The sequence below is a fragment of the Microcaecilia unicolor genome, chromosome 3 (assembly GCF_901765095.1).
Source record: "Microcaecilia unicolor chromosome 3, aMicUni1.1, whole genome shotgun sequence".
NCBI classification, from domain to species: domain Eukaryota; kingdom Metazoa; phylum Chordata; class Amphibia; order Gymnophiona; family Siphonopidae; genus Microcaecilia; species Microcaecilia unicolor.
Window position 1 is genome coordinate 474983215 of NC_044033.1, and position 15361 is coordinate 474998575.

A 15361-nucleotide genomic window follows, 5' to 3' on the forward strand; every position below is an offset into this window, starting at 1 on the left:
CATGCCCTAAAAACATTAGCATACTGTACCTTAGTAAACAGAGCCATTGTTGTGCCCTGTGAGGTAGTCTATAGGAAGTTGCCGCTCCCCCTTAACGATACTCCCTCGCAGTTGCAGAACCACCTTAACCCTCAGACTTTCACCCGGAAGGGGTAAGTGACAGGGAAGGCGGAACCAGGAGGACGTGGTCCAGGAAGTATAAAGGCTCAGGGCACAGCTAGATCGCTAGATCGAGGAGGCCCAGAGGGAAGAATCAGAGCCCCACCCTCTATGCCTCCACCACCTACATGTGACTCCCAGATATTTACAGATGAAACATCCAGGTAGGCCAAGTACAGCCTTGCAGAGCTGTGTGTGAAAGCCCAACCAAACACAGGCCAGTGATTGTTATCTGGTCAGAGACAGAGCTGGGTCCCAGGCAAAAGACAAGATGAAGAAACTGTTTTTGGCGAGACAGCAGTGCACACCATGACCCTACCGAAGCAGGCCACAAGAGAACAATTCATGAGTCAAATAACTGGCTATGTTTATTTTCCACATACCTGTGAAGTGAACAAGATTCTCCCCAACCCCACCATATTAATAAATTAGTTTATGTTCACCTTTAACCCACTGTGTGGCTCTGTTTATCAAGGCTCCAGAATCACCCTTGTCCATGTTCCCACATGCCTATAATGCAATGGAGCTTCCCCATATTACCACTGTCCCCCATGTTCAAAGCTACCATAATCCTAGAGCTAGAAAACTTCATAATGTGTTCATTTTGTTCTGGTGAATATTCATTTACCTTCATACCAGGAAGACCAGGATGCCCTGAGTGGCCAGAAACGCATGAGTTAGGACACTGAAAAATTAAATTTATATAGATTTAACAAATATACTTTAAAAGCAAAATACTTTAAATATGTGATTTCTTTGTAAAATAAGCAAATAATTTACCAAAGTGTCTCCACCGTTGAGGGTAACTGTCCCCTAAAAAAGATGAAAACAAAGAAAGAACATTAACACAGACAGACAAAACATTAAGGAAAGAATCACAAGCCTTTCTTTCTAATGGTGACAAGAGACATACACTGATATAAAACTATCCTTTTCCAAAATTTCAAACGCATTAAGGGCCCTGTTTACTAAGCAGCATTATAGGCGCGTTAATGTTTTTAACGCACGTTAACCATGTACGTGGTTCCAATATCCCTATAGGCGCCTACATGGTTAGCATGCTTGCTAAGTGTAGGCACACTAAAAACACTAACGCACCTTAGTAAACAGGGCCCTAAGTTTGCAAACAAAAAATTCCATTATCCAGCATTGTTGCTGTGTGTCACGACTTTCTGAGGTCTTTTCCCCCGTTTTTCCACTTTTCACTTGCTGAACCTATACTGTTATTGGGCTCGCTTTCTTTGACAATTGTGTTAACATAGGCTCGAAGCGAGATCCCTTCTGATCTTTGTTACTTAATTATTCAGTTTTACCAATACAAGTCACTCCAAACAACTATTTAATATTTTACTAAATCGAGTTAAAATCTGACTGTTGTCACACACTATCCACCTAATTTTCGAAGGAGATTGCCAGCCATCTTCCGACACAAATCGGGAGATGGCCGGCGATCTCCTAAAGCCGGCCAAATAGGTACTGTATAATCAAAAGCCGATTTTGGCCAGCACCAACTACTTTCTGTCGCGGAGCCGGCCAAACTTCAAGGGGGCGTTTCGGTAGGGTAGCGAAGGCGGGATGGGGGGCGTGCTTTGAGATGGCCGGCTTCACCCGATAATGGAAAAAAGAAGTGAGTCCCTGGCGAGAATTTGGTCCACTTTATTTGGTCCTTTTTTTTCAGGTCCAAGTCCCAAAAAAGTGCCTGAACTGACCAGATGACCACCGGAGGGAATCGGGGATCACCTCCCCTGACTCCCCCAGTGGTCACTAACACCCTCCCACCCTCAAAAAAACAACTTTAAAAACTTTTTTTGCCAGCCTCTATGCCAGCCTCAAATGTCATACTCAGGTCCATCGCAGCAGTATACAGGTCCCTGGAGCAGTTTCAGTGGGTGCAGTGGACTTCAAGCAGGCAGGCGGACCCAGGCCCATCCCCCCCTACCTGTTACACTTGTGGTGGTAAATGTGAGTCCTTCAAAACCCACCCGAAACCCACTGTACCCACATGTAGGTGCTCCCCTTCACCCCTTAGGGCTATTGTAGTGGTGTATAGTTGTGGGGAGTGGGTTCTGGGGGGCTCAGCACCCAAGGTAAGGGAGCTATGCACCTGGGACCAATTTGCGAAGTCCACTGTAGTGCCCCCTAGGGTGCCCGGTTGGTGCCCTGGCATGTGAGGGGGACCAGTGCACCAGGAATCCTGGTCCCCCCCCCCCCCCCCCACGACCAAATGCCTTGGATTTGTTCATTTTTGAGAAGGGCGCCATCGGTTTCCATTATCGATGAAAACCGAGGGTGCCCCATAGCCGGTTAAGTACTGAATATCACACTTAACCAGCTATGGTTTAGCTGGCTCTGGAAACCCAGAAATTCAATGCCACAGCTAAGTATTGATTTAAAACTTTTGAGGGATGTTGAGCACATTTGAAGACGCTACTATGACATATTTTAGAATGTAGAACTTTAAAGGAGCATGGAGTTTTTTTGACCAATGATGGCGATTTTTGCTTAAGGCTAAAGGCCTTTAATTGACTGTGTGATTCATTGAGGTCTTTTTTCTCCATGATTATAAGTGAGAGTGAGGTATCCAACTGGTAGATTACAGACATTTTCACAGATTGGGTTATGTTTTTCTTTGTTACTGTTTATCCCTTCTGATCTCTTAATTTTGGATTTCTTATTTTATAACTCATTCATGTAAACCACGATTCCGCCTGTGCTGCACCCAAATTCTGCCCATGAACATGCCTATATGTGGGTCACTTAAAAGTACATACCTTCTTGTCACTGAGCATACTTTTGACATGTAACTTTTGAAGTAATTTCACAAAAGCCCTTTAGGATTTAATTCTGTATATGGTGCTGAAAAATTGGCGCCGATAAAAATTAGTGCTAACAGCTATTCTATAAATGACACTCAGAGTTGAACGCTGTATATAGAATACCATTGGGTGCAAACATTTACACCAACTAGGTGTAGATCTCCCTTATTCAGTAAAACTGCGCGCAAATTCCAAGAATGTCCCTGATCCGCCCATGCTCCTCCCATGGCAGTGCCCCCTTTTTGAATCTACAAGTAAATTTTATGCATGGATCCTGGTACCTAAAGATGCATGCACAAATTAAAATTAATGCCAATAAGCGCTGATAATTGATTATTAGCGCCCAATTACTGGCTGCATGCCGATATTTACGTGTGCAATTTTTAGTATCATATATAGAATTAGGGTGTGTATGTGAATAAAATGGCCTTTATTCAAACCAAATCAAACATATAAACAGCAAGTGACCGTACTCACTTGCAAATGCGCAGTACAGACTTCCCACTCTGTCCCGCTTTTGCGTCAAGACGTCATGATGTTAGAGGGCGGAACAGAGAGGTAAACAGAGTCGAATTGTCGGATGCCACCGCTGCCGCCTGGAAAGGAACATCATGCGAAACAACCTCCACCCTCCCCCCCTCCCCGCCGCCGCTCCTGCCCCCCTCCGTATCGGGCCCCCTGCACCGATCTGACAGCGCCTCTCACCTCCGTGTGGAAGCGCTGCAGGCAGCAGCAGAGCGATCTGCTGCTGCCTGTAGCGCTTTCACACGGAGGTGAGAGGTGCTGTCAGGTCAGTACAGGGGGCCCAGCACGGAGGGGGGCGGGAGCGGCGGTGATGAGGGTAGCTGGACGTGGGGGGAGGGCATGGGGGAGAGGCCATGGTTGCTGGACTTGGGGTGAGAGCAGGGCACAGAGGAGGGTTGCTGGACATGGGGGGAGGGGGGAAGCCAAGGGAAAGAGGAGGTCACTGGATATGGGGGGGAGGATCGGTGGATGGGGTGAGGCCAGGGGAGAGAGGAGGGCTGCAATACTCGCCCGTTTTTACGGGCTTAATGGCTAGTCCTTTATAAATTACCTCCAGAATCTGCATCTATGTGACAAATCTCAACAGGTTTTAGGGAATAACCCCCTTTATTCTATAAAAGTTACCAAAAATTGCACACGCTAATTTGGGCACGTGTGCATAATTGCATAATGAGCTAATTAGCAGCAATAATTGTTTACGTGCATAAATTTAGGCATGGCATCTGCACCTAAATTTGTTTTGAAATTCAAAAAGGGGGCTGTGGAAATGGGAGGGTCATGGGTGGGTCACAGACGGATTGGGTGCGTTCCTTTAAGTTACACGCGTACTTATAGAATAGGTGCATCTGTGCCTAAATTTATGCAGAGGTATTTGCACCATGTTTCTGTTGGTGCAAATGGCTGCACCTAAAGTTAAACCTACTTAAACAATATCAGGGATTCAGTTTCCACTATTTGGGAAATCCAATGAATAAAATACATTTTGGAAACTTTACTACAGTAAGCCAATGATTTTATGAAACAGGAGGAAAAACCTCAAGAAGCACCTTCATATGCTCTTTATGGCAAATAGAAGGGCTGGGGCTCTTCATCATAGGAAAAAACCTCCTGAATTTATTTAATTTACATATTCAAAAATTGTTTACCACATCATTCGTATATAGAACTCATTCCGATGTTATACAAAAAAGTACTTAGCTTTTTTACGCCAAACACCTCAATGGCTCCTTCATTTGACTGTTAAGACTGTGGTCGACGTGAGCTCTCATTTCGCCACTGCTGTCTCAAAACCTCCGGTCTAAACATTTTCCGTTCAGATTGCCAACGGACACATGAAGGGCACGCGATGAAAATCAGGCGGTAACTCCGACTTGACACGCATTAACACGAGAGACCTTACCACTAAGTCAACGGCTGACGGTAAGGTCTCAGACCCCAAATGGACGTGCGCCAATGTTAATTTTGCCACACATCAATTTTCGGCAAGAATTTTTAAAAGGCCTTTTTTGCAGGCGCGCTGAAAAATGGATCTGCGTGCGCTCAAAACACAAGCCTACACTAGCACAGCTCATTTTTCAGCACATCTTAGTAAAAGGACCCCTAAAGATTTATTTTGTGTGTAGACATTAGACTGGAATTTTGTAATGGAAAAAGGCCTTGCCTCAAACAATAAGTGGCCTCAGTGAAGCCTGATTTGGTATATTTTTGCACAGCCTACAGTGTGTACATCTAAATTGTCTTTTATGACATGCAGAGGGCAGGGTTTTACTGTTTATATATAAATAAACCTTTACTGAGACACTAGGGAAAGGGGATGGGATTTGAGACATGGTCTTTCTGTGGTTACAACCAAAGTGGTTTACATATTATATACAAGTACTTATTTTGTTCCTGGGGCAAGGGAGAGTTAAGTGATTTGCCCAGAGTCACAAGCAGCTGCAGTGGAAATTAAACCCAGTTCCCTGGGTTCTCAGGGTGCTACACTAGGCTGCAGAGCTGGTGGTGGGAGGCGGGGCTAGTGCTGGGCAGACTTATACGGTCTGTGCCCTGACAATGGCAGATACGAATCAAGGTAAGGTATACACAAAAAGTAACACACGTGAAATTATCTTGATGGGCAGACTGGATGGACCGTGCAGGTCTTTTTCTGCCGTCATCTACTATGTTACTATGTTACTCCTCCACTACTGAATAAGACTTGTGGCAGAGGCCCACAATCTTTATCTGGCCTTCATTCACTACAGAAGTGCATTTATTCGTGCATGTTTGGTTTGTTTTTGCACTTTAAAAAATTAGTGCATGCAAACTTGATTTTTTTTTTTTTTAATTACGATTTCTTTACCGCCTTTTTGAAGGAATTCACTCAAGGCAGTGTACAGTAATAATAGATCAAACATGAGCAATAGGCAATTACAGCAGTAAAAATATTCAAATAACAAAACAAAGTATGGCGTGGAGGGGCATAATCAAAAGTTTTCATGAGGACGTCCTCGCAGGACGTCCCGGCGAAGGGGCGGGGAAACCGGTATTATCGAAACAAGATGGGCATCCTTCATTTCGATAATACAGTCGGGGACACCCAAATCGCAAAATTTAGGTCAACCTTAGAGATGGTTGTCCCCGATTTTCGGCGATAATGGAAACCGAGGACACCCATCTCAGAAACGAGCAAATCCAAGCCATTTGATCATGGGAGGAACCAGCATTCATAGTGCACTGGTCCCCCTGACATGCCAGGGACACCAACCGGGCACCCTAGGGGGCACTGCAGTGGACTTCACAAAATGCTCCCAGGTGCATAGCTCCCTTACCTTGTGTGCTGAGCCCCCAAACCCCCCCCCAAAACCCACTCCCCACAAATGTACACCACTACCATAGCCCTAAGGGGTGAAGGCGGGCACCTACATGTGGGTACAGTGGGTTTCTGGTGGGTTTTGAAGGGCTCACATTTACCACCACAAGTGTAACAGGTAGGGGGGGATGGGCCTGGGTCTGCCTCCCTGAAATGCACTGCACCCACTAAAACTGCTTCAGGGACCTGCATACTGCTGTGATGGACCTGAGTATGATATTTGAGGCTGGCATAGAGGCTGGCAAAAAAAGTTTTGAAAATTGTTTTTTTGAGGGTGGGAGGGAGTTAGTGACTACTGGGGGAGTAAGAGGAGGTCATCCCCGATTCCCTCCGGTGGTCATCTGGTCATTTAGGGCATATTTTTGTGTCTTGGTCGTAAGAAAACAAGGACCAGGTAAAGTCGTCCAAGTGTTCGTCAGGGACGCCCCTCTTTTTTCCATTATCGGTCAAGGACGCCCATGTGTTAGGCACGCCCCAGCCCCGCCATCGCTATGCCTCTGATACGCCCCCGTGAACTTTGGTCATCCCTGCGACGGAAAGCAGTTGAGGACACCCAAAATCGGCTTTCGATTATGCCAATTTGGGTGACCCTGTAAGAAGGACGCCTATCTTGCGATTTGTGACGAAAGATGGGTGTCCTTCTCTTTCAAAAATAAGCCTGACAGTATACTACTTACAATGTCAACACAATACGTAATAGAACATTTTAATTGCTAGTGAAGGGTAAAGCAAAGATGTAACATATAGATACGTAAGAGAGTAAGAAGGGTTAGAAAGTAAGGTGACTGATTTAAAGAAAGTTGCACATGAGGTCAGAGAGATGGTTAAATATTATCTCAGCTAGGGTAGAAGTGGATAAACATGTCCTGCTGCAGTATGTGCAGCCCGTGTCACTCCTTGTGTGTGTGAGTGAGACTAACAAGTTAGTTACTTCTTCCATTAAAGGCCTAGTTGAAGAGCCAAGCTTTCACCTGCTTCCTGAAGTAGAGATAGCATTGTGTTATGCGGAGCCCTTCAGGAAGTGAATTCCAGAGTGTGGGACTACTCTGGAGAAGACTCGCTTGCGGGTATCACATCATGTAATGTCTTTTGGAGAGGGAAACCTCCAATTTAATATGTATTGAATCAATTTGCACACATTAAAAAGTTCTAATGCAGGTTAAAAATTATTTTGAAACCAAATGTGTGAAACTAAAAGAAACATACCCGAAAAAATTAGAAAAGTTCTAAAAAAGAACCAAAAATTGTTTGCCTGTGCACTTTGCTATCATGTACTATGCTACTCTAATTCAAACTAATCTACTCAACAGAATTGTATGAGAGTGATGAAACATGTGCTCCCAGGAAAATCAGCATGCTAACCACAAAGTATGCTCCCTGTATGCCAAACTAAAGGCTTGGGAAACCACATTTTCCACACCTCATCTCTTTCACGGCAGTACCAAGGGTTGCACAGTCATACTGTAAATTAAGGACTTCACTCATAATCCCATCTTGGCAGGTTATGAAACCACAATTACTTTGAGTGAATTTTATACGGTGCTTTCGCTGCATTACTTACTCTGACTCCAGGTGGGCCAGGAGGGCCGGGTGGTCCTCTTGCTCCAGCATCCCCCTAAAATTTTAAGAATGAGATAAATTAATCAATGGTAATATACAAACATACCAGCTTTACTCAATGTATTCATTAAAAACAAATTATATCACTTCCCTGATGAAACCATCCAAAGAGATGTACAAATAGCTTTAAACCCAAAATGCTAATAGTCCTGCTATATATAGGTGCTGGTGTTGTGGGGAAACAGAATAGTTTTCTGGAAGCTGATCAAATCTTACACCATGGCCCTTGCTTGCTCTCAGCACTCAACTAATTACATCTATAGCAGAGATTTTATTGCAAATGAGGGAAAAGTCTCAACTACTACGGCTAATTTCACACATAGGTGTTCATTATATAGCCCGTAGAAAAAGTCATCACTGACTCAAAAACCCTCAATTATTATATTTTTTTTCTTTTTTTAATTTCAATATATAAATGTCTATTTCAGACTTAAAAAACTGTTAACCGTGTCAAAAAATCAAAACTAATTCACTTATCTTGCCCAGTATTGCCGAATGTTTTTTTTCAATGCTGTGCCAATTTTTCTTTAAAGAGGCACTGGATCCAATTAAACATGGGTAATGCACTGGTTCCTATGGTCCCGTTTCGAATATCTTCATCAGGGAACCTGCTTGCACCTGGAACACTGCGCCGTGATCAAGTTCCAGTCAGTCTTTGATGGTATGGTTTGTAAATTTTAACAAACACTTCTCTCTGCACACTTCACTTGGGCTCAAGTGAAGCCCAAGTGAAGTGTGCAGAGAGAAGTGTTTGTTAAAATTTACAAACCATACCATCAAAGACTGACTGGAACTTGATCACAGCGCAGTGTTCCAGGTGCAAGCAGGTTCCCTGATGAAGATATTCGAAACGGGACCGTAGGAACCAGTGCATTACCCATGTTTAATTGGATCCAGCGCCTCTTTAAAGAAAAATTGGCACAGCATTGAAAAAAAACATTCGGCAATACTGGGCAAGATAAGTGAATTAGTTTTGATTTTTTGACACGGTTAACAGTTTTTTAAGTCTGAAATAGACATTTATATATTGAAATTAAAAAAAGAAAAAAAAATATAATAATTGAGGGTTTTTGAGTCAGTGATGACTTTTTCTACGGGCTATATAATGAACACCTATGTGTGAAAATAGCCGTAGTAGTTGAGACTTTTCCCTCATTTGCAATAAAATCTCTGCTATAGATGTAATTAGATTATCTGGTACAGTAGCAGAGCATCTGTTGTTGGAATTTGCATATCTCAGCACTCAACAACATATTGTACCTCATTCCTAAAGTAGTCTACTGGTGTACCTAATAGTTATCTTCAGGCTGAAACATGGCCTGGTATGGTAATGAAATATTATGTATTTATTTACAGAAGCTTGATATACTGCATATGCCAGGGACTGGCTTCTAAACGGTTTACATAAAATAACAATTAGCTGCCAGGGAAGGAAAGGAGAGGAGTTACTGATGAGCAGGATAGGCAAGGCCAAAGATATGGGTTTTTTGAGCTGCTCTAAATTTAACATAAGAGGGTTCATACCAGAGATAAGCGGGCAAACTGTTCCAAAGCTTTGGACCAGCGTAGCTGATGGTAGAGACATGAGTGGAATCCCAATGGATAACAGAAGGGGGAGGGAGTTGCAGAAGGCCTGCAGAAGTTGAACAAAGTGAGTGAAATGGGGTATGAGGAGGCGGGAAAGGTAGTCAGGAGCTGAGGAGAGGGAGACTTGAACATGAGAATAAGAAGCTTGAAAAAGGCAACCAGTGTTCAACATGGAGGAGTGGAGTGACATGATCAAAAGGAATAAATAAATAAATAAATATAAGAAATGATATACAGTAGATTATATCAATTGAAGACTCCACTCCCAGTACTTGTGGCCTACAGGTAGATTCACTGCTCTCTGTTCTATCCTCCCATCCAAGTGCTTCTACTGTGCCTGAAATCTGAAACGTGTGGAAATGTTTTGTTGCTTATTAATGTTACTGGTGAAGTTAGGTCTGCTGATATTGTTGGAGTAGTTAATAGAGGTGGATGGACTTCCCCGGGAAAGAAAGAGGAAAAGGGGGGGAAGGGGCAGGAAGGGGTATGGAAAGAGAAAGAGGGAAGGGGGGGCAAAGCGGGGGGAGGGAGAAATGTTAAAGCTAAAGTTAAAGTTTGGTTACCTGTGTTTAAGGGGTATTAAGAGATATGGTGAGAGAACTTTGTAATTTTCTGTCAATTTCATAAAAGTGAACCAGGCTTGTGCAAGTTGTTTAGTCGCATTAATGCTGTATATTTGTGTTCATGCCAATAAAAAAGAGTTAAACATAATTTCTAGCAACAGTTTATACCCACTTTGCATACAGAAGGCCTGGTTTACAAAGCATATTCCCATGGAAACAAAGTGGGAGAAAAGCTTTAGTGCATGAAGCCCAAAAGGTTTCTATTGTTCCACTGTACAGCTATTTAAAAATATTTATGAAGGGGAGGTCACGTGATGCTAGGTGAGGGGTAGGACGCCGCAAGACTGAGCTCTGAGGCCCCGCTGTAAGATTGCCCCCCTAGCAGCTTAAATCGGTGAATTCGAAAGCTATAAAAGACAGTAGACAGACGGGACATCCCAAACTAGCGAACTGTGGAATTTAAAAGGCGAAAACCAACAATATGTCCTCCAAAACGTTGAGAAAAGACGGAGCACGAGGGAGAACGGGAGAAAATAAAATGGCGGATCCCGGCCCCTCGGGGGAAACAGTGAGCTCCGCTTGGGCCAATGAAATAGCAATGGAGGTATCGCAATTACTGGAATCCTCCGTGGATTTGAAATTGCAGAGAATTTCGGAGAAACTCGATGTTATGGATGAAAAGCTAGAAGTTTTAAAAACTGACCTGACGGGATTCCAGCAGCGGCTATCGGAGCTGGAAGACAGGAGTACTCAGCAGGAGGGTCAACATAAAGAATGGCAGCAGAGGATCACCCAGTTGGAGTCCAAAGTGGACGATCTAGAAAATAGATCACGCAGAAATAATATCAGGCTGGTGGGGATCCCAGAGACTGTAAGGGAAGTAGATCTGAGGGCCATGCTGGAAACCTGGTTGCCGAAAGCGCTTGAAGCGCAGGAGTTGGCGAATAATTTAAAAATTGAACGAGCGCACCGTCTGGGTCAGCTGAGACCTGAAGCGCAAAGACCTCGAGTGGTAATTTGCAAAATATTAAACTACAACCACAAACAGGAGATTTTGAGGCTATGGCGTTCCCAGGGCACGGTGAACTACGAAAAGCACAAGGTGTTGTGCTTTCAAGATTTTTCGACTGCAGTGGCGGCACAGCGAAAACAATTTGTAGAAGCATGCACTGAATTCCACAACAGACGGATCCGGTTCGCATTGCTCTACCCGGCAAGATTAAGGGTTCAACATGAAGGCCGGACCCGCTTTTTTGACACAGCAAAGGAAGCGCTGCAGTTTGCCAAGCAGATAAAAGAAGGCACGGAACAGACTGGCGAGGATGAAAGGCACTGAAGGAAACAGTGGGAACTACTGCAAGAACGAGGGCTAAGAATTTTCACATTGTTCTGCCAAAGAGGCAGAGGATTTTCAAAGCAGTAGCGGGAGCAGAGCTTTGAGAGCGCTACTGTTGTGAAACACTTTGGACAATAAATTCCATGTGAGTTGGGGACTTGTGGAGAGGCAAAAGTTAAATATGCATAACAAGTTGGTTTAAGAGACAAGGCTGAGATTTTAATAGAAGGTTAACCAGAAGGGAATGCCTCAAATGTTTAAGGGAGGAGGGAGTTTTCAAGATAAAGATGTTTAATCTGTATGTTGTTTGAAATGGGATTTCCTAATTAAGTAAACGAAAGAGGAGAGTTGGCAATATAAAGGGGCACAGGGGAGTGGGCCCTGATCACTTCGGTAAAGAGGGAGCTGCAGGGGGGAGGGGTAGGGCGGTAGCGCGACCGGTTCTTAGAGAACACAATGTATAGAGTATGGAAGAGGGGGAGGGAGGGTGGGAGGGAGGGGGGAGTGAACAGCGGGTAGAGGAGAAGGGGATTTGTAATTTGTTTTTTTTGGAATTCATTTGGTTTACGATATTTTACTTAAATGTTTCGTCATTGTTGGCTTCGCGCACCGAAGAGCGGCAGGGACGGTTATTACGGATAAAAAGAGGGGTACCTAAGGGCTGGGAGGTACGTTCTCTGCTCAACAAGAAAAGGCCGAGACAAGGGAAATGGATGAAGTGGAGTGTTGGGGTCAGTTAAATTGTTATCTTGGAATGTAGGGGGAGTTTCCTCGCCCATAAAACGAAAAAAAATCTTGCAGGCTTTGCAGCGCCAGGCGGCTGATATTGTGTTTCTCCAAGAGACCCATTTAACGACGCAAGAACATGATAAATTCCAACAGGGTTGGGTAGGTGCGGTAGTGGGCGCTCCCGCTCATAATAAAAAGGCGGGAGTATTGACTCTATTTCGTAAGGGGCTACCAATAACTATAAAAGCGGTCAGGAGGAGCGCAATGGGTAGATATGTCCTGATAGAGGTGGAGTTGGGGGGAATTCCCTACGTTTTCTGTAACATATATGCACCGAACGTATATGAAAAAAATTTCTACAAAGAAATTGTAAATCTGTTGGCCCCATATCAGGTGGGCAACGTAGTGCTGGGAGGAGACTTTAACATGGTATATGACCCGGAGATGGATAAAACTAGCAAAGGGGGCTTGGGGCCACGACACTATCAGAGGGGGCTACCATTCTTATGTTCTACATTGGAACTGGTGGATGCTTGGGGGGTGCTACACCCAGGATGCAAGGACTATACTCATTTATCTCGGGCACACTCTTCACTATCCAGAATAGATTACATACTAATCTCACATCCCCTTTTTGCTAAAACTGTGGAGGCAGAGATTGGCCCGAGTGAAATTTCGGATCATTCCCCCATATGGGTAAGGCTGGAATTGGGAGGGGACCGGAGTGGGTATAGAGGGTGGTCTTTTCCATTTGAGCTGTACAAAGATGCGAAATTTCGAGAAATGTTGCAGAGCAAATGGAAAGACTATGAAAACAATAACAAAGAACACAAAAATCAATATGGGTTGTACTGGGAAACGGCAAAGGCAGTCCTGAGAGGAGAAATTATAAATTATAAGGCCTGGACGCGGAAGCGAAGGGATAAAGAAATATTACGTTTAGAAAAAGAAGTCCGAGCACACAGGCAGCAATATGGGGCTACACAAACAGAAGAACAGAAATTAGTCTACCTGACAACACAGAGAGATTTAAATGAGCTCCTGCATGAGAGGGCTAAGAAATCCATAATGTACTATAAACATCAGTTGTTCCAATATGGGAACAAGGCAGGAACGTTGTTGAGTCGTTTGGCTAAGGGGAAAAAAGGGATGACCCGAATATTACAAATAAAAAAACAGGATGGCATAGCAGTCAGACGTGAAAAGGACATAGTAGAGAGTTTTTGCAGATACTATGCGGACCTGTATGGGGAGCCATCGGGGATAATACCAGATAGCGCATTGTTTTTGGAAAATATTGACCTGCCACAGATATCGATGAAACAGGGGGAGATTCTTGACGCCCCTATTGAGGAGGGGGAATTAATGTTGGCCTTGCAACAGAGTGAGGCGCATAAGGCACCAGGACCAGATGGTTTTAGTATGGCTTTTTATAAGATTCTACAGGAACAGGTGACTTTACCTCTATTAAATTTATTTAACTATATGGCTAGTACTGCCAAGATGCCAGAGACTCTTGGACTAGCTAAAATTATTGTTCTACCTAAGCCCGGTAAGGATCCAGGGGACATGGGATCATATAGACCAATCTCCCTACTAAATTGTGATGTCAAATTATATGCAAAAATTTTGGCAAATAGATTGGCCCGAGTGCTGCCAGATTTGGTGGCCCCTCCGCAAGTTGGGTTTGTAAAGGGAAGGTCGGTGGTGGGTAATGTCAGAGCGCTTATTGCTTCCTTGGAGAAAGTGAGGGAACAACAAAGGCCTTCTCTGCTAATAAGTTTTGATGCAGAGAAGGCCTTTGATCGGGTGGTATGGCCCTTTATGTTTAAAGTTTTGCAGAGAGTGGGTATCGGGGGATTTTTTAGGAATGCAGTGGAGGCTCTCTACTCAAACCCCCAAGCGTACATGTGGATAAATGGGGTAGGGTCGCAACCGTTTTTGATAAGGAGGGGAGTAAGGCAGGGGTGTCCTCTCTCTCCGCTACTATTTGTACTATCTTTAGACCCATTAATACGAGAGATTGAGTCTCACCCGGAGATAGTGGGGGTTAACTGGGGTTCTGTTGGTTTTAAAATATCTGCATTTGCGGATGACTTATTAGTGCATCTCACAGAACCCAAGAGATCATTGGGAGCCCTATTGGAATTGTTTCAAGAATATGGAGATTTTGCTGGTTTTAAAATAAACTACTCCAAGTCTCTGGCATTGACAGATACAGATAGCGTAAGAATGGAGTGGGGGAATGATTTTCCGTTAAAGTGGGCCAGGGAGAGCCTCAAATACCTAGGAGTACAAGTGGCCATGAACACAAAGCTTTTTTACACTCTCAACTTCACTAAATTGCTGGATAATATGAGAGGTCGGCTGAAGCAATGGGAGGCCTTGTCGCTGACGTTACATGGGAGGGTCCAGTTATTTCGCATGGTGGAGTTTCCCCGATGGCTCTACACACTACAGGTCTTACCGCTGCGCTTAAAAAACAAAGATATTAAGCAGTTCTATAAGTACTTAAGACAGTTTCTATGGGGGGGGGAAAAACCTAAAATGCCTTTAGACATACTGATAGGCCCTTGGAAATTAGGAGGCATAGGGCTCCCAGATATTAAAAAATATAACCAGGCGTGTCTGTTGAGGCATCTGGGAGACTGGTTATTAAATAAACAAGACTTTACCCCATGGAGATTGGAACAGGTATATTTCCTGCCATTTCACCCGCATTACTTACTACACGAGGCAGAGAACAAGTTACCCAATAAGTTTAAGGGAAGTCTGCTATTGGAACCAATGCGGGCGATTTGGCGAGATCTCAATGGCTACTGGGGGATGGAGGGAGATATGTCGGATATCCTGCCGTTACAAGGTAATCCAAACTTCTCACCTGGGTCAGAGAACAGGGTGTTCCGAAGGTGGGCCTCACAGGGGATTACGAGGTTGGAACACGTATTAGGGACCAGAGGAGATCTGTTAAATTTGGGTGCTCTGGGGGTTGGTTTCACTACTAGTCACATATTTGCTCACCAGCAATTAGCTCATTATGTTAGATCCCTTAATATTGAAAAGCTGTCTAGTGGGCATGGGAAGAAAATCAGGGAATTTTTCAAAACAGTAACTGGGGAGAGGTTCACAGTATCGAAACTACATAAGGCTCTGTGGGCGGTGGGCCCACAGAAAA

The 15361-nt window shown here is 44.1% G+C and overlaps 1 protein-coding gene across 1 annotated transcript in view; it reads right to left on the reverse strand.

Annotated features, from left to right (window-relative positions):
* COL9A1 (collagen type IX alpha 1 chain) overlaps window positions 1–15361 on the reverse strand; it is a 285908-nt gene that overhangs the window by 157605 nt on the left and 112942 nt on the right. Inside the window, exons 15-17 of the mRNA XM_030199004.1 lie at window positions 7913–7966; window positions 940–972; window positions 788–844 (exon numbers count right to left, since the gene is read on the reverse strand). Coding sequence (XP_030054864.1) covers window positions 788–844; window positions 940–972; window positions 7913–7966 — 144 coding nt within the window. The remainder of the gene's footprint in view (window positions 1–787; window positions 845–939; window positions 973–7912; window positions 7967–15361) is intronic.